Here is a 23,768-nt window from a genome sequence, read left to right as displayed (position 1 = left end):
TTTATTTATAAATTATTTTGGTTGGATTATTCAATTTGTAGAGGTACTTGACACTGAAATCTCCTGATTTTAGAAGTGTTTCATTAGGCGATTTGTTCCAGAAACATTTTTTGTTATGCTGGTTGGAAGTCTCTTCAGTGATCTAAATGTATTCATGTATATGCATCGTCTGTGGAAGGTGTAGGACCATAAAATGTTCGTCTAATCATTGCATTTGGTCCGAATGCAATGGTACGATTTCCTACCTGCATGTCGTCAACATATGTCTTTTCATACCTCCACACACCCTTCATCACGCGTCATCAGCGTTTTTCATGAGCCTATGAAGAGTTAGACAGACGTCAGTCACCGAGGCCGAGCAGCAGCCACCTTTTACAGTTCCTCCTGAACCAAAACAACCAGCTTATGCTGCGTTCACGCCATAACTATTTCAATTTGAAAGAGATGGAAATCTGTAACAATATACTCAGAGCACTTTGTAACTCTAATTTATGTTTTAACGGCAACACTATCAATGTCGAAATGAATCTGCTGCAGTCAGGTGAGACAGGTCAGTGCTCTTTAAGTTGTTTGTTCATTATTATTGTAATGTTATGTGCTTTGAGACATGAGGTAGTTTAACGCCATCTCTCATCTCGTGGCACTTTGCAAACTTTGCTGTGCGTGATCATGTGTTTCGAGGTGTGGCTTTGGAGAGAGTTCTGAAGGGAAGGGACTTGCTATTGCTAGCCGCTCCGAAAATTGCCTACCCTACCTTTAATACCTGACACAGAAGGGGCACACCTGTGACACCCCATAAAAACAATCTTTTTATTTTTAACTACATCTTTCTGTCATAACAAAGTATGATAAAATATAATTATGTATAATGCTGTTTTTCTTACATTTAAAATAGGTTTTACTCTATGAAGTACAGAGTTAATGTCTAAGGACAGGAAGTGATAATCTAGTCATATTTTTGTTTAAATAAAAAGAAAATGAATGAACATACATTTGTGATCAGCTCCTATTTTCAAAATGGAAATACATAAACTACTGTAGCCTATTAATACAATTATTATATTTTACATCCTGTGATCCATAATATGAAAATGTTTGTTTGAAATTATTAGTAGGCCTATGCTGTTTTGTGTTTACCAGTTACTCCATAAGTCAATAAAACATGCACAATGCACAGGACTGGTATTTACATTTTATTTACTACATAGAAATATAATGCATAACATTCATATAACAACAAAGGGTATAGGCCAGCACATATGGCCTTAAACTAAAACTGTGAGAAAGGATTATTCGTATTCCATATTTTATCAATTTATTCAATCACATAGATAGCCTATGTATATAAATGTATATACACATTTATAAGCTATAGAAATTATTATAGAGAGCGACTAAAAAGTGTCTTTCAGTAGGATTTTTATATTTTGGCATGCTTAATCTTTAGTCAATAAAACGTTGGATCAGTAATGAATCCTGGTCGAGCGGATCTCCTTCATTAATCTCCTCGGAGACGGAGAGTCATGTGAATGGTGCTTCCAGATGTGATGTCGTAGTCTTGCAACTTCATGGCAGCCTCCAGTTGTCTGCCGTTGTAAATCAGTCGCTGCTGATCCTTGGGGACACTCTCTTTGCGGAAGATCTTAGTCTGGAGCTGATCTACGGTCTCATCAACATCAACTTCATAGGTTTTGGTCTGGCCCCTCTCGTTCCTGACGAACACTTGGAAAGGTGCAGGGTTCGTGATGAGCAGCATCACCACTGAGCCTGAGTGCAACCCGTAACTGCTGAGGCTTCTGGAATCATCCTCAAGGCTGATAAGGTGACCGTTGTCGATAGAAAGCTTCTGTTTGTGAGGAGGTTCATTGAAGTTCTGAAAAATGAGCTTCTTGAGTTCACCAACTGTGGTATTACCGTTCACCACCAGCCGCTTCACATCTCCGTTCAACAGTTTTACTGTCAGTTCCATTATCTGCCAGGATGAGATCAAATTAGCATTAGAACTACTGCAACATCATAAACTTATTTTAAAATAGAGATTAACGTTAAAATTAATGTGCAATATTTGTAGGCAATAATGCGACTTACCGAGCTGGGTTCTGCAAATAGGCTGCTACGGCTTTCGCTGAATTGCTTTCTTGAATAAGTATTGTAAGTCACACTCAAACTATGTTACTCTGGTCACACTGAGCAGAGGCATGAATATTTATACAAAGCGTCAACTCATGCTCCGCCTCCGCCTCCGCCTCAATGTTTTGTTTCCGAAAACCTGTAGTCACTTTCTGTTTCCATTCTCACTTAATCGCTGACGTGCCAATAAACAATAGTAGGCTACGATAGGCATGTAGCCTATAAAACACATTTATTCTGTTAAATTTAAAAATAACTTTATTTATTAGGCTATAAAAAAAATCGCGTTTGCTTCAGGCTATTCAACAGATCATAGAAGAACTTTCTGGAAAGGAAATGTTTATGGTTATAAAAATAAAACATAATTATTAAAGAACGTTCTGTGTATGCTATAGGTTCTTTTTAGGTTATTACAAAAATGTATGCAACCTCAGCATTTAGACCTATGGAAACGGTAAGGGAACGTTCTGTAGGCTATTTGCAGCATGGGAATAGCAGGACTATTTGTTTAACGTGATCTACGTTAACAAGTGCATTTTTTATCAACATAGATGTTTCATAAACATAAAAATTATTATTTTTAAAAAATATCAACAGAAAAACAGCAGTCTGCTTAAGTTTCATTTAGGCATTAGGAAAACAGATCACTGGAATGAGAAGGCATTCCACATGATCACGTGACTGGGGGAAATCCAGGGCTGCGTTCAGCCCCGACAAAACGTTGCACAACGTTTTTTAAACAGAAACGGTGATGCGTTGAACACACTGTTCTGATGACGCAAGAGTTGCAACTATGGCAGCTGAGAAGGCCATTCTTTGTGTTCTTTGTGAAGAATTTTCGGAGCCTGATGAAGTCGGTATAAATATGTGTTTAATAGTACAAAATATGCCCGATGTTACAGTTACTGCACTTGCCGCCCAGAACAAAAGAGAACATCCCAGTCGAGTGAAGGGATTGCTGAAACTGAAATGGAAACACACATATTACCTAATTCAGACTAAAACACATCTATTTAGCCTCACATACTGACTTTATTTGTAGTTCATACTGTTTTAATACCCTGTATTTTCTTTCTCCTTTTTAGGAAAAGCACTTAATTACCATTGATTATTTCTATACCAAATGTCATACACTTGCAATGAAGCTAAAAATATAAGCAACTACATCATGTTGATAACCTATATTTTTACAATAAAACAAACATGTCTTCTAATATCCTCAGTTGTTGCGTATACCGAGCTGCACCGAAGACATCTGTAAATTACTTTCCTTGAACCCATTGTGCGAGTTCACTTTAATACCGTGTGCTTTACGTTGCTGCTGATTGGACTGCAGTTCTGACACACCCACCAAACAAGAGAAAACGTATCTCAAACCCCGTTGCACACCGGTGCACGCCGTTTCCAGGAAACATGACGTTCAACCCGGAAACCGTAGCAAAACGTTGCGCACCGTTTTGAACTTGAACGCGCCCCAGGTAAGTGGAGCACGTTATACAGCATGCGAAACACCTGTGGTGCACATAGGCCCAGGTGACAATCTTGTTTATGTGCTTAACAGTCTATTTATAGTGCAGTTTTGTGTTTATTTCCTGGGATAAGCTTTTCTCTAAATGTTCTTAAGAGGCGTTTGATGTCAAAACAGCTACATGCTACAAAACTGAAGTATTAAAGTTTATTTATTTATACATTTATTTTGGTTGGATTATTCAATTTGTAGAGGTACATGACATTGAAATCTCCTGATTTTAGAAGTGTTTTCATTAGGCGATTTTTTTCCAGAAACATTTTTTGTTATGCTGGTTGGAAGTCTCTTCACATCCTGATAGCAATCAGTGATCTGCAGTGTTGGGGGTAACTCATTACAAGTAACTTGAGTTACGTAATCAGATTACTTTTTCAAGTAACTAGTAAAGTAATGCATTACTTTTTCAATTTGCAATAAAATATCTAAGTTACTTTTCCAAATAAGTAACGCTAGTTACTTTTTCACATTTATTGACTGACAGCTCTCCTGTCCCCATGTTGAGAGAAACAAAGTGAGGTGGTGGTGTGTGCGCTGTGTAAACATGATGGTTATTGTAGTTCTAGAGTAGTTCTAGAGTTCTAGAGTATGTGAACTTACTCATCTCACTGCTTAAAATAAATAAAAACAGTAAAATGCAATCTCAGAACTTTACTCAACTTTTATAATTAACTATTAGATTACACAAATATACTTTGTGAATTTAATCTCACTTTATTAATGTCTTTGCTGCTGACCTTCAATGATCTAATTCAACCATACTAATAAGCAAAAATTACTTTATAAGATTTAGAAATAAGAGTGTTGAACTTCCTTCTCCTGTATATTATTGTTCTTTAATCCAGAACAGCAGCGCAGCTGAAAGGTTAGTTTGAGCGGCAGCCTTTACTGTACAAGCGTAAATATACATTTCCTTCAGCCTGAGGGTTATTCAGTTCACTTTTGGTGTGAAAGGGCCTTAACATTTGCCAAAAATATAACTTTTTTGTTGGTCTTGTTATTAAAAAAACAAAAAAGCAAGCCCAGCCCAGGTGAGAAGAAAAAGTAACGTAAAAGTAATGTAACACATTACTTTTCATAAAAAGTAACTAAGTAATGCAATTAGTTACTTTTTGGGGGAGTAACGCAATATTGTAATGCATTACTTTTAAAAGTAACTTTCCCCAACACTGGTGATCTGTATTCATATGTGTATATATATATATCATCTGTGGAAGGTGTAGGACCATAAAATGTTTGTCTAATCATTGCATTCGGTCTGAATGCAATGATACGATGTCCTACCTGCATGTCGTCAACGTATGTTTTTTCATACCCTACATCAGACGTCATCAGCGTGTTTCATGAGCCTATGAAGAGTTAGACAGACGTCAGTCACCGAGGCCGAGCACCGCAACCGAAACTGCAGCCACCTTTTACAGTTCCTCCTGAACCAAAACAACCAGCTTATGCTGCGTTCTCACCATAACTATTGCAATTTGAAAGAGATGGAAACCTGTGACAATATACTCGGAGCGCTTTGTGACTCTAATTTATGTTTTAACGGCAACACTATCAATGTCGAAATGAATCTGCTGCAGTCAGGTGAGACAGGTCAGTGCTCTTTAAGTTGTTTGTTCATTATTATTGTAATGTTATGTGCTTTGAGACATGAGGTAGTTTAACGCCATCTCTCATCTCGTGGCACTTTGCAAACTTTGCTGTGCACGATCGTGTGTTTCGAAGTGTGGCTTTGGAGAGAGTTCTGAAGGGAAGGGACTTGCTATTGCTAGCCGCTTCGAAAATTGCCTACCCTACCTTTAATACCTGACACAGAAGGGGCACACCTGTGACACCCCATAAAAACAATCTTTTTATTTTTAACCACATCTTTCTGTCAAGACAAACTAGTGATACTTTAAAATATAATTATGTATAATGCTGTTTTTCTTACATTTAAAATAGGTTTAACTCTGTATGAAGTACAGAGTTATGGTCTAAGGACAGGAAGTGATAATCTAGTCATATTTTTGTTTAAATAAAAAGAAAATGAATGAACACACATTTGTGATCAGCTCCTATTCATTTCAAAATGGAAATACATAGACTACTGTATTAATACAATTATTTGATTTTCATCCAGTGATCCATAATATGAAAATGTTTGTTTGAAATTGTTAGAAGTAGCCTATGCTGTTTTGTGTTTACCAGTTACTCCATACTAAGTCAATAAAACATGCACAATGCACAGGACTGGTATTTACATTTTATTTACAACATATAAATATAATGCATAACATTCATATAACAACAAAGGGTACAGGCCAGCACATATGGCCTTAAACTAAAACTGTATGAGAAAGGATTATTCTTATTCCATATTTTATCAATTTATTCAATCACATAAATACTTTAAATCTTAATTTAAACTAAATATTCTAATATCAGACATGTGAGGCCTATACATATAAGCTATAAATAATTGTATATAGAGCGACTAAAAAATGTCTTTCAGTAGGATTTTTATATTTTGGCATGTTCAATCTTTAGTCAATAAAACGTTGGATCAGTAATGAATCCTGGTTGCGCGGATCTCCTTCATTAACCTCCTCGGAGACGGAGAGTCATGTCAACAGTGCTTCCAGATGTGATGTCGTAGTCTTGCAGACTCTTTCCAGCCTCCAGTTGTCTGCCGTTGTAATTCAGTCGCTGCTGATCATTGAGGACTTCCTCTTTGCGGAAGATCTTATTCTGGAGCTGATCTACGGTCTCATTGACATCAACATCATAGGTTTTGGTCTGGCCATTCACGTTCCTGACGAACACTTGGAAAGGTCGAGGTTTCGTGATGATAAGACTCACCACTGAGCCTGAGTGCAACCCGTAACTGCTGAGGCTTCTGGAATCATCCTCAAGGTTGATACGATGACCGTTGTCGATAGAAAGCTTCTGTTTGTGAGGAGGTTCATTGAAGTTCTGAAAAATGAGCTTCTTGAGTTCACCAACTGTGGTATTACCGTCCACCACCAGCCGCTTCACATCTCCGTTCAACAGTTTTACTGTCAGTTCCATTATCTGTCAACATGAGATAAAATATAAAAGGATTAGAACTACTACAACATCGCATACGGGAGATTAGCGTTAATATAAATGTACAATAGTTTCATAAATAGACTATGCTATGCAACTTACCGAGCTGGGTTGTTGAATACGGCTTTTTCCTGAATAGTCAGCAGGTAAATTACACGGAATAATGTGTCTCTGGTCACAGTGAGCAGAGCAGAGGCATGTCATGAATATATATAAAGCATCAACTCAAGCCCCGCCTCAAAATACATTTCGTTTCCAAAAACATACTCGGTCACTTTCTGTTTCCATTCTCAACTAATCGCTGAAGTATCGACAGGACGTTCAGGGCAGCTTTCTGAATAATCAACAATAGGCTACATTCCTGTTTAGTAATCAAATCAAATCCTGAAACTTTCATTAGGCTACATATTTTTCATAGATTTACCTTAAAAAAGTACCTTTGTAATTTATATAGGCTCTAGAGTAGACAAACATTAAAAGTAGCTTCTCAACATCAGGGATCATTGGAATGACGGAATTCCCCACGATCACGTGATGTAGGATCAGGTAAGTGGAGCACGTCATACAGCATGCGAAACACCTGTGGTGCACAATAGGCCCACCTGATAGGTGACAATCATGTGCTTAACAGTCTATTTATTGTGCAGTTTTGTGTTTATTTCCTGGGATAAGCTTTTCTCTAAATGTTCTTATGCTTTTGATGTCAAAATAGCTTGGATTATTCAATTTGTAGAGGTTTGACATTGAAATTTCCTTATTTTAGAAGTGTTTTCATTAAAGGCAGTGTAGGCAGTTTGTTCCAGAAACATTTTTTATTTGCTGGTTGAAAATCTCAATTTCAATCGCTAAGTTCAGTGGTCTAAATGTATATATATATATATGTATTGTCTGTGGAAGGTGTAGGACCATAAAATGTTCATCCAGTCATTGCAGTCTCAACCTGCTTGTCAACATATGTATTTTCATACCTCCACACACCTTACACTGATAAAACTTATTTTGTGGTGAAGTACATACTACAGAAAAAAACAATGTAATTTCTACATGAAAAAGTTAGTTCACTTCAGGCAAGAATTAAAAAACTAAGTAAATTCTATATTAGTACTCAATTCAAGTGTGTAGAAATTAAAGCGTAAATATCAACGTTATAAAATTAAGTAAAATTACTCAACTTTTCTGATACTGGTGTTCCCATCATGCACTGGGCCTTGATTAATTAATGAGGTTGATTTTTCACTGTTTTACAGCTGTTTTATCATTGCTTTTGTTGTTTTGATTAATAACTTGCCATTTTGTGACACGAGTTCATTTTCTACACAAAATGACACACTGAAACACAAAAACGATCCCTCAGATGTTACCGTCATTGTGTATTGTCTACCATATTGAGCTCTCTGCATTCACATGATGCACAACTTTTGATATGTAGATATGGTGTCTCACACAATATCTATTGTATTGATTATTTAGATGTTTCTAAAGCATATTTTAAAGTGTGGTTTAATTCAATGTTATATTATTTGAGTGAAATGTACTGCAAAGGAAACTTCAACTAAATAGATATTACTCAACCGTTTACTAGCCAAGTTAAAATTACTTATTTTCTTTGTTATTTTCACTTAACTTAGTTAAGGAGAGTTTACTTAATTCCATATGTGAAATTTACTTAAATATATGTGTGCAAAAACTTGACAGAAAAATTAAGTAAATTTTACTTATTGTTTTTTTTTCAGTGTACTGTGCAGACATCACACGTCATCAGTCGACGTCAGTCACAGAGGGCCGTAAACAAACAGCAGCCACCTTTTACAGTTCCTTCTGAACCAAAACAACAAGCTTATGCTGCATTCTCACCATAAATACTGTAATTTGGAAGAGATGGAAACCTGTGAGTGACGTTATACTCAGAGCTGACTGTGACTCAAATTTATGCGTGTCAATAGCAACACTATCAACATCAAAATAAATCTGCAGCAGTCAAGTGATACAGGTCAGCGCTTTTTAAGTTGTTCATGTTCATTATTACTCTAACGTTATGTGCTTTAAAAGATAATTATTTGTAATGCTGTTTTTCTTACATTTATTCAAATAGATTTTACTCTATATGAAGTGTTGAGTTATGGTCTGAGGACAGAGATGGGAAGCAAGTGATAATCTAGTCATAATTTTGATCAAATAAAAAGAAAATGAATGTACATTTGTCATCAGCTCCTATTCATTTCAAAATGGAAATACATAGACTACTGTATTAATACAATAGCCTATATTTTACATCAGTGATCCATAATATGAAAATGATTATACTGCTCTTTTGTGTTTACTCTAGTCAAATCACCTTTATTTGTATAGCCCTTTTTACAATACAGATTGTTTCAAAACAGCTTTAGTGATAACAGGAAAATAGTGCAACAAAAGTCGATATCATAAGTCGATAAATGTACACTGCAGGACTGGTATTTACAACATAAAAATATAATGCATAGCCTAACATTCATAACAACAAAGGCGAGCACATATGACCTTAAACTGGAACAGTGAGAAATGATTATTCTTATTCCACATTTTATCAATTTATTAAATTACATGAATAAATTCAATCACAATTTAAACTAAATAATATTCTAATATCACACGTTAGGCATTGGTACATTTATAGGCTGTAGATAATCGTATCTAGAGAGTGACTAAAAAGTGTCTTTCAGTAAGACTTCTATGTTTTGGCAGTCTTTAGTCATTAATAAAAAGTTGGATCAGTAATGAATCCTGGTTGCGCGGATCTCCTTCATTAACCTCCTCGGAGACGGAGAGCCATGTGAATGGTGCTTCCAGGTGTGATTTTGTAGTCTTGCAGCCTCTTTCCAGCCTCCAGCTGTTTACCGTTGTAAATCAGTCGATACTGATCATTGGGGACTCTCTCTTTGCGGAAGATCTTATTCTGGAGCTGATCTACGGTCTCATTGACATCAACTTCATAATTATGAATCTGGCCATCCTCGTTCTTGACGAACACTTGGAAAGGTGCAGGGTTCGTGATGAGCAGCATCACCACTGAGCCTGAGTGCAACCCGTAACTGCTGAGGCTTCTGGAATCATCCTCAAGGTTGATACGGTGACCGTTGACGATAGAAAGCTTCTGTTTGTGAGGAGGTTCATTGAAGTTCTGAAAAATGAGCTTCTTGAGTTCACCAACTGTGGTATTACCGTCCACCACCAGCCGCTTCACATCTCCGTTCAACAGTTTTACTGTCAGTTCCATTATCTGCCAGGATGAGATCAAATATAAAAGCATAAGAACTACTACCACATCGTATACTTATTTAAACCTGGAGATTAGCGTTAATATGAATGTACAATATTTCCATAAATAAGCTATGCAATTTACCGAGCTGGGTTGTTGAATACGGCTTTTCGCTGAATAGTCAGGTAAATTACACCGAATAATGTGTCTCTGGTCACAGTGAGCAGAGGCATGTCATGAATAGGCTATATATTGCATCAACTCAAGCCCCGCCTCAAAATAATGTTTTGTTCCCGAAAACTTACTCGGACACTTTCTGTTTCCATTCTCAACTAATCGCTGAAGTATCGACAGGACGTTCTGGGCAGCTTTCTGAATAATCAACAATACATTCCTGTTCAGTAAAATCATATAAATTCCTGAAACTTTCATTAGGCTACATATTTTTCATATATTTACCTTAAAAAAAGTACCTTTGTAATTTATATAGGCTCTAGAGTAGACAAACATTAAAAGTAGCTTCTCAACATCAGGGATCATCGGAATGACGGAATTCCCCACGATCACGTGATGCAAAGGAAAATAAAGCAAACCAAACTCAACATTCTCTGTTCTGTCTTCTAGTTTTATTGCATTGACATTTTTGTTAATCAAATTATGATTATTTGATAATCTCTGTAATATGCCCTTCTTGTTGGTTCCTTAATTTATTTAAATAATTTATATTTGTGTTTGATTTGTTTTTGTTTTGTTTGATCTCTATAAAGGGGATGTTAATAGTTTCCATAAAACTTGTTTGGAACATTACCACACTCCAGATACAGCACAATTGATATACTAAATAAATATTTATTATAACACAAAGTCAGAGCCAGTGTTACATTTCAGTCAGAATTCAGAGTGTTTAAGCATAGCAGATCTCTCTTCTCTCTTTGGTAGTGGGATGTTTCCTACATTAAAAAAGAAAGATTGATTATTCATGAGTGTTACACAGATTTGGTTACTTAGAAACTCAGCACAATAAAGTTAACCAAAACACCTTTGTTCTAGTCAGATGGACAAACAGTTAGAAAATTAAACGGTGAATCAAAGTGTCTTCCATCTCTGGTTAATTCCTTTTTTTTACCTGGAGGTGCAACAAAGTACTCCTCTACTGTGTTTTTGGCCAGCTGGAGCAGCTCCTCCGCACATTCACCCTCTGTTACAGTATCAGCTCTCAAATACAAGTCTCTGTACACAACATGGAGTTCAAGGAAAAGTTTAGCTTCTATAAAATGGTGACATTTTGACACTGTACTATGAGCAAACATACTTGGAGTGGTTGGGCAGATCAGGGCTGTAACCATCATTTTGCATTGACATTATTATCAGAAAACCAAAGAAAACACCATCAAAAAAAGTATTGCGTTATTTCACCCGTCAAAACTGACTGGAAGTCGTATCGGGAACAACTAGTAAACTGTTATGAATTGATCTGAGCTTCGTTGAATACCTGTCCTCTAGAACTGAATCCATTGGATCTACACCTTCAGTATTGATGACATGAAGTTGATCAGCAAATCGAATGGCTTTCTCCAGACAGTCCACCCCTTCTTTACTGCCGAAGTCAACAAGGGCTAATCTCTCCAACTTGTCCACAAGGTCTGGTGAGACTCTTGTTGCCTGCAAATAAAAGTTAAACATGGTTACTAGTTTGGGGAAAATAAACTAAATTCTCAACAAATAAAGAAAATCCTTCAAATGCAATGAAGGATTATTTTTATTACTAATAAGGCAAAATTGTGTCACACTATAAATGCTCTCATAATTAAGAAATATTCTTACTTTATTATTACATTTTTCTAAATATTGTAATGTACCTGATCAACCCCAGGTTTCAGACCCAGGCCTGGTTTCACAGACAGGGCTTAGATTAAGCCAGGATTAGGCCATAGTTCAACTAGGACATTTAAGAAGCTTTTATATATGTGCCTTAGGGGAAAAAAAACATCACTGATGTGCATTTTGAGACAAAACAATGGCACTGACAGTGTCAGTGCAAATGTCAGTGCAAATTGCTTTCAGTTAAAACAGCTTAAACATGCATTTTAGTCTGGGACTATGCTTAAGCCTTGTCTGTGAAACCGGGGGATAGAGTGCCTTTGCATATGACTTTGACTTCAATGTTAAAAAATCAGTGTTAGCACAAGGAATCTACTTTTTAATTACAGTTTATTCATATGGTTTGAAACTGTGGGCCAATGAGCTGGTTTGATCATAGGATTAATATTTCATTGTTACAACATGTAACTTACAACATGTTACTAGGTACTGAGAACAATAACAATCAAATATATATATATATATTTACATTAAAACTTTGGTTTAAATGTGACGGTTGAGAGCTGCTCAGATTCTGAACTGGTATTCTGCTGCCCTCTACTGTGAAGTTCAAAAAACGTTGTACAGAATACGTCAAAGTAAAGCTAGATAATAAATGTATTTCTCCTGCGCCAGTCGTGCTACATTTTTGCTAAGTTTGTAGGAGAAATATTTGGCAATGAGGCAAAAATTGTCGGGGTTGCACATCTTACCACACTGCCCGCTAGCCTACTGTAAGTGTACAGAAAAAACGTGTGTGCAAAAAGAGGCATTACCGGTGGAAGTTGATTTTCATCTATGGGCTTCCATGAGGGTATCTGAGGAACCTGAAGATTGGAACAGGGTGCGAAATGTTTATAAGCATTGCATAATATGTTAAAAAGCAAATATTTGTTAACGTATCGATGGGTTCATTTATTTCTTAAACATTTATACATCCCAACACAACGGTCTGCAAATGAATCACGTTTTACCTTGGAATCACAGGCAGAGTTACTTGATTCCCGTTTTAATGTCAATCGGGACCAGGACGTTCTGCTGGCCGATACAGTGGCGCTTAGAGCGGACAGCTTCAATACTCCACACCGAGGATGCGCAGGCCGCAGCGCCCTTGAAGCTCGTGCTGCACATTTACAGAACATGTTTAAATCACGTTCCTAAAACTGTCACGTTGCTGTGTGAAGTCAGTTAAAACGCGATTATATAGTATTGCTAAGGACCCCTAACAACAGACGTCCTCCCCCTAACAACAACAAAAACTACATTTCTATAGGCTATTTCCGGAAGTTGTAGGTTTCAAAGTTCATGACGTATGTTTTGACAGGAGATGTGTTTGCAAGGAAGCAAGAGCCCGGATAGCTCAGTCGGTAGAGCATCAGACTTTTAATCTGAGGGTCCAGGGTTCAAGTCCCTGTTCGGGCGAAACATTTTTTAGTTTGCCCTTTTTGAAAAGAAAGAACACACAATTCAAGGGTAAAGATGTTTATGATTGGATGACTAATATATTGTATTATATATGTCGAGAATATGGGAGCTTGTTTCCACCACTGAACAACAACAAAAAAGGTAACGTTAGCCTAATTGTGATTTATCTCGCAGTTCAGACTTTCAGACTTTTTTCCCCACTCAATTGCTAGTTTATATCTCGCAATTCTGACTTTATGTATCGCAATTGTGAGAAAAAGTCAGAATTGTGCGATAAAAATTTGCATTTATCTTTTACATTGTTTTATTCCGTGGTCATAATCATAAACTTGTTCATTAAAAAAAAAAAAAAAAAAAAACGGATTATAACACATAATAAATAATATATATATTTTTATATTAAAATAAATTAAATTCTAATAACATTTTTATTAAACACACACACACACACACACACACAAGTCTGGTTCATTATCTTTGTGGGGACTCTCCATAGACGTAATGTTTTTTATTCTGTACCAACTGTATATTCTAAACCCTTATACTAACCCTAAAACCTACCCACCACAGAAAAATTTCAGCATTTTTACATTTTCAAAAAAAAAAATTTAGGTCACCACAGTGACAGGAGTCCCCATGAGTCAGTGTGCATTCAGGTTGAAGTCCCCACCGGGGTAGATCAACATGTACACACACACACACACACACACACACACGCACACACCCTACAGAGGCAGAAATACGACGATTAGATTTGTTGGAAAAATAAGAACAATTCCATTTTATTTCATTTTTTTAAACAAGTACATTTACCATTTAATATATATTTAGAATGTAACACTTTGTAGTAATTGACCACAGTGTAGCAAGAACATTCACATAAAAAACAGACAAAATGCATACATTCAGATTTAAATCAATGTATAACAACAAATTATATATTACTTTTTACTCATTTTAGAATACATTTTGCACGTGAATAAATCAACAAGATGCAATGCAGGACAATGATTAACACCTGCTCATATTAGATCAAAAATGATGTAGAGTAGATGCTAATTCATAGTGTTCAAGTAATCTGAAATACACTTTTGATTCTGATTTGCTTCTTGCCTAAATAGTCATTTTTAGCTTTACGTTACAGATCATGTATGTGAAAAATAGCCTATATACTTGTGATTTGATACACACTGTGATTGCACCTCATTGTGGATATACCCGATTAAACACAGCTTTCAGACCCGTAGCTGTACTGGTTTGATCACAGAATCAATACTTCATTGTGATTACAAGATTTTAGAAGGTACTGAGATATACAAGCTATAACAGAGGATAGCGTGTTTGGAGGATGAAGAAGCAACAATGTACATTTTATACAACAATCAATTCCAAAAATGAAAAAATAAATAAGAGCACTGATGATATTCATTTCTTTGTGTGGATATTAGTGTCCATTCTGAAAACCATGTAGCCAACGACACCAAAGTTAATAATATAGATTCTCTCTATATAATAAATATAGCATGTATTTGTCTGTACAGTCCACAAATAACAAGAATACATTAAGCAGACAAGGCCTTGCGGTAGTGATTGTGAGTTGTCCTGGTCCACACACACACACACAAAATGGAAGCCCATTTCTGCCACGTAAGAAAAGAAAAAAATCATAATTATGACAAAGTCATGAAATTGACATACTAAATCGAGATTATGACATGTTGAATCACATAATTATGACTATGTAATAACTATGACTTTTAATGTCGTAAGTATGATTTACTTGAGCACAATTCAAGGAAATGGGCTTCCACAGACAAACATCAAATCTGAAAAATAAATCCTAATGTTAGATTTTCATAATGTGACTGACAACAACGCACTGAAACACAAGACTGACTCGAACATTACATAAACCGAATGAAAAACACAAATCATTAATCAGTTCCATAACACAAAGAGAAGGAATACACTAACTATTAACGGACATGTTTTGTTTTGTTTCTGTACTAAATCTAATACCTAGAGGCATTCCTTGGTATTGTCCAATAATATACTGTGTGATACAATAACCTGATCTGATTTAGTGAAACAACTCACAGTAAAGACACTGACTTGGAAATAAGCAGGTTACAGAAACACATGCGAAAGGTCAGCCGACTGAAAGCACAGCGCCCCCTACTGCTACATTTGTACACAGGAAAATCTGGATAACCTTTTCAAAGTGGCACATCAGAATACAGAACAATAATTAAGTGTGCAGGTCATACAGGAGCGTTAAGAGGGCGGTCACACTGGATTTTAAGCATGCGGAATGATCCTGAATTATTTCAGATGCCACAACAAATATCTGAATATATAATTCTTTAGGTCTTCTGTTTTTAATAAATAATACATAACATTTAAATATACTATCTACTCTATAAATATCTATTACGGTTTTCCACGGCATTACAAACAAAGCAGCTTATCTTTTTCATTTCAGCGCAGGATGGAATTTTTATGAATGTACACTACCGTTCAAATTTTGGAGCAGGTACGATTTTTTTTTAAGGAATAAATACTTTTATTCAGCAAGGATGCATTAAACTGATCAAATGTGACAGAAATCTTTTGTAACGTTTTAAATGTCTTTACCATTTCAAATAAATGCTGTTCTTTTGAACTTTCTGTTCATCAAAGAACCCTGACAAAAACATATTAGAATGATTTCTGAAGGATCATGTGACACTGAAGACTGGAATCATGGCTCCTAAAAATTCAGCTTTGCCATCACAGGATTAAATGACATTTTAAAATATATTTAAATAGAAAACAATTATTTTATTTCACAATATTACGGTTTCTACTGTATTTTTGATCAAATAAATGCAGCTTTGGTAAGCATGAGTCTTCTTTAAAAAAAATTAATTAATTCAGAGAGACCCCAAACCTTTGAACGACAGTTTGTGTGCATCCGCTCTGTCACCTTCGTATGCGCAAAAAAGGAAGTGAATGGATCACGCCATCTAGTGTGACCGCCTCTTAGCAGTAAAACGCACCCGACCTGAACTTGCTCCGTTTCCAAACCTAGTGAGCTGCCTACATAGGCAGCATTTTAAGGCATCATAGGCACATCTCTGCAACATTACGCTGCCTTCTAAGATACGTTCTATTGGTCAAATTCTAAGGCAGCATCGCATGCATGGAGAAGGCAATCCCAGAATGCACTGCAACAATACAGTAAAAAGAAAACGGTGGACAATACATGTGGACAATTATGAATACTTGTTTTCACTTAAAAGTATCAATAAAAAGTAAAATATGATTAAAACTGACCATTTTACCCAGTATTTTTGTTCGCTATGTGTTGTTAGCTTAGCATTATACAACACCAAATTTGTTTGGAATCAAGTCACTTATGAGATTGAATTTCAGTTTATGTAGGCAGTAGACAGCAAGGCAGCACACTAGGTTGTGGAATAGAGCTCACGAGTCACCAGTGACTGGCAATCCTGTCATACAGTGAATGACCACTCATTAGCAGCATCTACTTATGATATTGATGTACTATGATGTTCAGTAAAACCTGATTAAAGAGCCAGATGACTCCAATTAAAAAATTGCACACTGACTGATTTCAGGTAGATCAAGATGTTTGGCATTAGAAATGTTATGCTAAACTTGAAGCTCATTAAGCTTTGGCCAATGTTCTCTGTTGTTTAGTAGCAAGGGCTGATGGGATACTTTGTGAACATGAGATGGTTTCCTCGAGAGGTTTCAGAATTACTTGTTTTCTATAAGTGTCTGCACTTTGCACACCAGGTCTCTAGCTAGAGTCAGAATCTGCTTGATATTGTGGTGCTCAGCCATTTCTAAAAAAAAAAAAAAAAAAAAGAGACAACATTAAGGGATATGAGGGTGCAATAATTCAAATGATTTTATAACATCTATATTATTCAGTTTGTTACATGTGTATGTAGCCTGACCGGTTACTCTTTTCTTGTGTAATGATTTGTCTGCCCTCTAGGGGTCAGAAATGTTTGTTACCTGTGCCTGTGTCTTATTATGAGCAGATTCCCTACACCTGTGGACCGTACCAGCGTGGATATAAGGAGCCTCGTTGCAACATCTGGATGGCGGGATATTTGCGTCGGTCCAGTTGACCTCTCCTTCGTTTTTTTTTCTTCTTCATTTTCCTGATTCATTTTCTCCCACATTTTATGATTATTGTCCTTGTATAAATTCCCCTAATGGGCTGAGCCTTTTGTGTTGACCCTCTTTTATCTTATGGCTGTGACCCTAACACAGTTGCCTATTCAACTGAATAATATAGATGTCATAAAATAATCAAAGAAATAACCATTATGCAATTTCTCCAATTGTGTGTATATACAAAAGTAGCTAAAAATAAAACTAAATATAAATAAATTACTTTATAATTGAGAAATAAATATTAGATTTAGAAAAACATTTATTTTATTTAATGTTTAAAAATGTAGTTACGTGTAACAATAGATTCATACATCATTGTGAATACAACTGGAAATAAAGAAAGCCAATTTGTATATTATCAAAATGCAATTTAAATGTGGCATTTAAAATGATTGATAAATGTATATGATTTCTACATTTAATATGAATAAAATTGTTTAAAATTAATTTAAATGTCAATTTACTTGTCAGTTTGAGATATACTGTATATATACACACACCCTTATACACACACCCTTATAAATTGAATGTCAAGAACCTCGTTTTTTTAGAAAAGAGGACCAGAGACATACGTTACTGAAAATATATACAATCGTGCTCAGAATTAATCATACCCCTGGTAAATATGATCAAAAATGGCTGTAAAAAATAAATCTGCATCACATCTGCATCAACCTTTCATTGAAGTAAAAGAATTGAAAGTGGGAAAAAAAAAAAAAAAAAAAAAAAAAAAAAAAAATCACATTATAAAATATATTTATAATATAATATTTATAATATATATATATTATATATATGGCCACAATTATTCATACCCTTTTATTAAATACCTTTTTGCAAACTCCTTTTGCCAAGATAACTGCTCTGAGTCTTCTTCTATAATGCCTGATGTGTTTGGAGAACACCTGACAAGACTCTTCAGTTCACTCCACTCATCAGGTCAGGGAACTGGGACGGTCATGGCAGAAGCATTTTTGTGTTGATTTTGACGTTTGTTTTGGATCGTTGTCCTGATGGAAGATCCAACCACGGCCCACTATAAGATTTCTAGCAGAGGCGTCAGGTTTTGATTTTTTATCCGTTGATATTTGCTAGAATCCACGATGCCATGTATCTGAATAAGAAGTCCAGGACCTCCAGCAGAAAAATAGGCCCACAACATCAAAGATCCAATGGTATATTAAATTGTACACATGGGGTACTTTTTATCCTTGTGTGCACCAAACCCATCTAGCGTGTTTGCTGCCAAAAAGCTCTTTTTTTAGTTTCATCTGACCACAGAACCCTGTGTTGTTTGAAGATCCAGTCGTGTCTGACAACTGAATATGCTGGAGTTTGTTTTTGGATGAGCGAGGAGCATTTTTCTTGAAACCCTCCCAAACAACATGTGGGGATGTAGGGGTTGTTTGATTTTTTTTTAATAGGCTTTTTGACCCCATGACTCAACTAATCTCTGCAATTCTCCATCTGTTATCCTTGGAGAGTCTTTGGCCACTCAAACTTTCATCCTCACCGTCCATTAAGACAATATAGACACACGTCCTCTTCCTGGCAGATTCGTAACATCTTTAGTTGATTATAACTTCTTAATTATTGCCCTGATGGTCAAAATGGGGATTTTCAATTCTTTAGCTATTTTCTTACAGCCACTTTCTATTTTGTGATGTTCAACAATCTTTTGCTGCACATCAGAACTATTTTCTTTGGTTTTACACATTATGATGGATGATTCAGGGAATTTGGTCTTTGTGCTTCCTCATATTTAAACTCCTGTGAAACAAGAAGTCATAGCTGGACAATGTCATGTTCCCAGTCACCCTGGTGTGCTAAAAAAAGGTAAATATTAATGGGAATATACTTCAGAGATAATTTACTCGTAAAAAATTGTAGGGGTATGAATAATTGTGGCCAACGTGTTTTGTAGAAAAACATTTATTTCATAATGTGATTTCCCCCCCACTTTCAACTCTTTTACTTCAATGAAAGGTTAGATTTGTGCCAATTTTTTGAATGAAAGATCAAAAGGATAAACGATGCAGATTTATTTTTTACAGCCATTTTTGATCATATTTACCAGGGGTATGATTAATTCTGAGCACGACTGTATATTATATATATATATATATATATATATATATATATATATATATATATATATATATATATATATATATATATATATATATATATATATATATATATATATATATATATATAAAATGAATACATATTTACCATTGAAAAACTTGATGATGTCTGTGAAGTCCATATTGTTCTCTAGGATGATGTCTCTGTAGATCTCCACCAATGCAAGAGCAATGAAGAGCACGAAATGGCTGGAGGAAACACACTTAGCAGCCCAGATGGCCTCCCAAACAGCAAACACATCATCATACACCAACTCTGAGGATTTGAAATACATATGTTATGTAGTACCTGTAGTATTTAATAGGCATATTATTCATGTTTCAGTATAACTTAAACAGTCTCCATGGACAGCAGGGGGAGCTGTCATTTCTGAATTGGTTTAAACCTTAGCCCTGAGCAGAATCTCATATTCTAGTTTTTAATATAACAGGGCTTTAATACAATTAAATGTTTCTTACATAAAGCACATGGTAATGCGAGCAGAGCCGTGTGCTTAGTAATTTAAAACGTATTACATTAATATTAGGCTGAGTCACAGTCAACAAGATGGCATTGCAATTGCTTATTAGGAGCAAAAAATGGCTTCTTCTCATTGCAGATGAGAACTAATAGAAGAGATTTTGACTTTTACTTTTATATTCATTGTATGCAAGTTTTTAAAGACGTTTCTTTTCTCTTTTATGTGAAAGACATCATTACCTCTTTTGAAGTCAAGAAGAAACCAGCGATAACAGAAGTAGAAGTGGGTGTAATCTCCATTCTGATGCATTAGCTCAAACAGCTCTGCATCTAGAATCTAATTACACACAGTGAGGAAAAGAGCATAGAAATTTTAAATAAAAAAATAAAAAATAAAAAAACACATCCACATTTTACATTTAAAGGCATGTTGTTGAACAAACGGGTCTTTAGCAGACGTTTGACCTGGATCAGAGATCTCATGTTGGCAAAGTGGGTGTCCATCGCACCTCCATGAGGAAAATTTTGATTCATCCTTTTCATTAGTTCGGTGAAACAACTGAAAGCCATGGCCTCTGAAAGATTCAGAGAAAATGAATATGAGAAAAGCTTAACATTTGTTAATCATTTGTTCTTTTTAACCAGTGGCATGAACTCAAAGACACATGGATAACGAGGAGCAGGTTTCACAAAGACAGACTCACCATCATCTAGAATAACTAGCAAGGGAGCGAGCAGGTCACACATGCCCTGGACATATCCGATTTCAAGGTGCTGCCAGATATAACTGCAGAAACAGTGAATACAGGGATATTTGAGATACATCACAACACCAGATGTTCTGAGTGCTTTGCCATGCAGTTGCTGAGTTCTTTTGGGTGGTTACTAGGGAGTTCCCTAGATGGTTTCTAGGGTCTTCTGGGTGGCTGCTCAATGGCCAAAGTCAAACAGCCCATTTTCAAGTGTCTATAATATTCTGTCTCCTAGATATGACTTAATGTAAGTCTGTCTGTGTTTTTACATGGCATTTTTTACCATCCGCCAGGTGAAAATCATGAGTCTGATTACAAAAAAGAAGCACTGATATAAAAAAATCTGGCCAATACGATAAACTAAAATTTGATTCTTTTCAGAAGTCCTATGTTATCTACATTAAAAATATGTGAACTGCAAGTGGATATTATGATATTCAGTACGAAAATGGATATTCATTTTGAGAAATGCTAAGGATCACATTTAATTATTAAATTATTAATGTTATTAAAGATTAACCTAAATTGAGCATTAGGTGACTGCAAAGGCTATCTATCCATTAAAATAATGGAAATTAGCATGTACAATTAAATATCCACCATCGGCCAATATATACACTAACCCTGAGGACTGAGGTCAGTAAGATTTTTTTTGTTTAAAACCCCCCCCACCAAACTATACTTTTATTCAACAAGGATGCATTAAATTGATCAAATTCATACATTTTGTTCTTTTGAACTTTCTATTCATAAGAATCATGAAAAACATTATCAGCAAATCAGCATATTACGCCCGTTTCACGCATGATCCGTCTGTAGTACATATGCAGTCTGTATGCGGTACATATTTTTTTCAGTGCCCATGTTAACAGGTTAGAGCATTCACACTGCACACAGATGCAGTCTGGCAAGAATCACAAGAATAAATTACATCTTAAAATATGAAGACAGTCATTTTAAATTGTAATATTTCACAATATTACTATATTTTTGATCAAATCCTTGGTGAGTAAGAAGAGACTTCTTTCAAAAGCATTAAAAACTCTTACTGACCCCAAACTTTTGAACAGTAGCATATTCTATATTGAATGATACTGATCAACTGAAAAAAACAACAACTCTATATTGGCCAACAACTATTACTGTACTGATATATTGTGCATCACTTCTTAGAAAAGTAATAGCAGGCACATGATTTGAGGTATGATTCATGTCCAGAGTACAAGCAGTGAAGGCCAATGAAGGAATGGTTTTGTTACCTGCACATGATGTTGCGCAGTTTCTCCAAGTTAGCAGGTGTGAAGAACCAGTAATTTCGGTCACAGCGCTGGACGTCTTTATCTATGCGATGCAGATTTAAAGTGTACATGTCCAAAAGCTCTTGCTGAAATTACAAAGGTGAACTGATTTAGATCATGAGTGTCTCAATTCACCTTATAAAATATAAAAACTCTAAAACATGCTTACAGAATAAGTGGTCCCTATAGAAGACACTGGAGAGGCAGCTTCATTCTTCTCAGTGTTCACAGCCAGTGAATCAAGCTGTGGGCAGAGACTCTCCATCTCTGGCTCTTCAGAGTCCTTTCCTTCAGAGCTGGGCTTTCCATGAGCTTCCTCAAGCCTGAGCTCTAATACAGGTACAGATGCCTGCTCACTTATCTTGCTTTTGGGTGAACTCTTCCTTTCCCAAACCAATGACACTTTAGCTATAGGAATTTCTTCCATTTCAATGGCAGAGGGAGACTCGTCTGACTCTGTTTCATCTTGGGCCTCGCTCATCTTTCTTGTGCTAAAAGCTTCATGCACCAACGGCACCACCATCTCTTCAACTACTGGAGCATTCCTCTTATGCATGGTCTTCTTTGTGACAACCTTCCCTTCTGTTTGCTCTGCGCCAATGGTTATTGGGAGATCTGAAGCTGATTTCCTCTTTCCTGTTGTTTCAGCTTCTTTGGGTAAATCATTGGTCTTCATAGTCTTCTTTTCATTCTCATTATCTAATCTTAACACTCTTTGTGTGGCACTTACATTGTTGGCATCATCCATCCATGCCTCAGAGTCTTTATCTTTGCTTGTTTCATTGGTTTTCACTGTTTCTTTCTCTGTACCATCGTCTTTTGAAACAGACACCACCATGTCAGCGACAATCGTCTGCTCAAGTGCATCTGATTCCTTGTGATCTTTTGTTACCAAAGGTTCCTTTTGAATTACTCGAATATCTTTAATTCCCACTTGGGACCTTTCAATGTCCACTCTTACCTGATTCTCGTTCATCTTTGGCTCTGGAGGAGTCGATTCCATGACCTCTGTTGCTTTGGGAATATCTGGCTCAGTTCGCAGTGTCAGTGCTTCATTTTCCGATGTCAAAGTTTTCTCTGGAGATTCACCCACTTCCATTTTGGTCATGTGGCTGTGAGCCGTTTCAGGAGTCTCAAAGGCATCTCGAGCTGTTTTTAACCCCTCTGTCTTAACCTCTGCCCTTTCATCAGAGCTCTCCGTGGCCTTCTTGCTTCCCTCTGATAATGTCACCACTGCACCCAAAGACTCTCTGTTAACCTCAATTTTGTTATCTTCACACGGTTTCTCCACCTCTTTGGTCTCACCTTCCTCTGTCAGCTTTGATACTACTAGCTGTGGTTGGGCTTTGAGGTTTGGCTCATGTATCCCACTGTCCTCTGTACTCAAGGAGTCCGACTGACCAGAAGTAACAGAGAAATTTCTGGAAGAGGGGTGACCAGAGTCTGGAGAACTGGTGCCAATTTGTGGTGTTCCATTTGAGATTTTGGAAAGATGTTTGACGTCGTCACTCTTGAGCTCAGACTCAATCTGGTCGACCTCTTCAATGGATTCAAACACCTGGAAAAACAAACCAAAGGGAAGTAGGCAACTCCAGAGGAAGGGGTTTTGGGAAGTGAAGAACTTCCAGGAAAGAGTGTGAGGGTGAGGAAGATCAGTCAAGTCGGGCACCATT

At 36.3% G+C, this 23,768-nt stretch overlaps 5 protein-coding genes across 7 annotated transcripts in view; all 5 read right to left on the bottom strand.

Moving 5' to 3' along the window:
- Positions 1-1,181: 1,181 nt before the first annotated feature.
- LOC311083295 (uncharacterized protein) lies at positions 1,182-2,228 on the bottom strand. Its single transcript, XM_084114738.1, has 2 exons — positions 2,089-2,228; positions 1,182-1,972 (listed from the first exon to the last, which is right to left on the bottom strand). Exon 2 carries the CDS (start codon positions 1,967-1,969, stop codon positions 1,499-1,501), a length of 471 nt encoding a protein of 156 aa, XP_083970864.1. The 5' UTR covers positions 1,970-1,972; positions 2,089-2,228; the 3' UTR covers positions 1,182-1,498.
- A 3,660-nt stretch (positions 2,229-5,888) lies between these two features.
- Positions 5,889-7,247, bottom strand: LOC311083287 (polyubiquitin-like). The gene is made up of 2 exons (XM_084114726.1): positions 6,827-7,247; positions 5,889-6,709 (listed from the first exon to the last, which is right to left on the bottom strand). The coding sequence occupies exons 1-2, from the start codon at positions 6,926-6,928 to the stop codon at positions 6,236-6,238; spliced, it is 576 nt and encodes a 191-aa protein (XP_083970852.1). The 5' UTR covers positions 6,929-7,247; the 3' UTR covers positions 5,889-6,235.
- Positions 7,248-9,390: 2,143 nt separating this feature from the next.
- Positions 9,391-10,512, bottom strand: LOC311083293 (uncharacterized protein). The gene is made up of 2 exons (XM_084114736.1): positions 10,107-10,512; positions 9,391-9,983 (listed from the first exon to the last, which is right to left on the bottom strand). The coding sequence occupies exon 2, from the start codon at positions 9,978-9,980 to the stop codon at positions 9,510-9,512; it is 471 nt and encodes a 156-aa protein (XP_083970862.1). The 5' UTR covers positions 9,981-9,983; positions 10,107-10,512; the 3' UTR covers positions 9,391-9,509.
- A 279-nt stretch (positions 10,513-10,791) lies between these two features.
- Positions 10,792-13,155, bottom strand: gatc (glutamyl-tRNA amidotransferase subunit C). The gene is made up of 5 exons (XM_084114730.1): positions 12,797-13,155; positions 12,599-12,649; positions 11,455-11,624; positions 11,089-11,192; positions 10,792-10,912 (listed from the first exon to the last, which is right to left on the bottom strand). The coding sequence occupies exons 1-5, from the start codon at positions 12,962-12,964 to the stop codon at positions 10,851-10,853; spliced, it is 555 nt and encodes a 184-aa protein (XP_083970856.1). The 5' UTR covers positions 12,965-13,155; the 3' UTR covers positions 10,792-10,850.
- An 872-nt stretch (positions 13,156-14,027) lies between these two features.
- The window catches only part of sgsm1a (small G protein signaling modulator 1a), a 43,380-nt gene continuing 33,639 nt past the window's right edge, over positions 14,028-23,768 (bottom strand). For all 3 annotated transcript variants that reach the window (XM_084114685.1, XM_084114686.1, XM_084114687.1), the window contains 7 exons: positions 22,265-23,653; positions 22,057-22,181; positions 20,750-20,832; positions 20,511-20,620; positions 20,286-20,382; positions 19,674-19,841; positions 14,028-17,098 (listed from right to left, as the gene is read on the bottom strand). In XM_084114685.1, coding sequence (XP_083970811.1) covers positions 17,010-17,098; positions 19,674-19,841; positions 20,286-20,382; positions 20,511-20,620; positions 20,750-20,832; positions 22,057-22,181; positions 22,265-23,653 — 2,061 coding nt within the window. In that variant the 3' untranslated portion in view covers positions 14,028-17,009. The remainder of the gene's footprint in view (positions 17,099-19,673; positions 19,842-20,285; positions 20,383-20,510; positions 20,621-20,749; positions 20,833-22,056; positions 22,182-22,264; positions 23,654-23,768) is intronic.

This window comes from Abramis brama (assembly GCF_963993115.1).
Source record: "Abramis brama genome assembly, chromosome: 5".
Lineage (NCBI taxonomy): Eukaryota > Metazoa > Chordata > Actinopteri > Cypriniformes > Leuciscidae > Abramis > Abramis brama.
This window is presented reverse-complemented; position numbering and strand designations above follow the sequence as displayed.

Excerpts from the sequence above, each read along its gene's own strand:
- LOC311083295 (XM_084114738.1), bottom strand. The coding sequence starts at position 1,969 with ATGGAACTGACAGTAAAACTGTTGAACGGAGATGTGAAGCGGCTGGTG.
- LOC311083287 (XM_084114726.1), bottom strand. The coding sequence starts at position 6,928 with ATGACATGCCTCTGCTCTGCTCACTGTGACCAGAGACACATTATTCCG. Across the intron at positions 6,710-6,826 it reads GTATTCAACAACCCAGCTCG|ATAATGGAACTGACAGTAAA; the intron begins GTAAGTTGCATA and ends TCATGTTGACAG.
- LOC311083293 (XM_084114736.1), bottom strand. The coding sequence starts at position 9,980 with ATGGAACTGACAGTAAAACTGTTGAACGGAGATGTGAAGCGGCTGGTG.
- gatc (XM_084114730.1), bottom strand. The coding sequence starts at position 12,964 with ATGTTCTGTAAATGTGCAGCACGAGCTTCAAGGGCGCTGCGGCCTGCG. Across the intron at positions 12,650-12,796 it reads ACTCTGCCTGTGATTCCAAG|GTTCCTCAGATACCCTCATG; the intron begins GTAAAACGTGAT and ends TCCAATCTTCAG. Across the intron at positions 11,625-12,598 it reads ATGAAAATCAACTTCCACCG|GCAACAAGAGTCTCACCAGA; the intron begins GTAATGCCTCTT and ends TTTTATTTGCAG.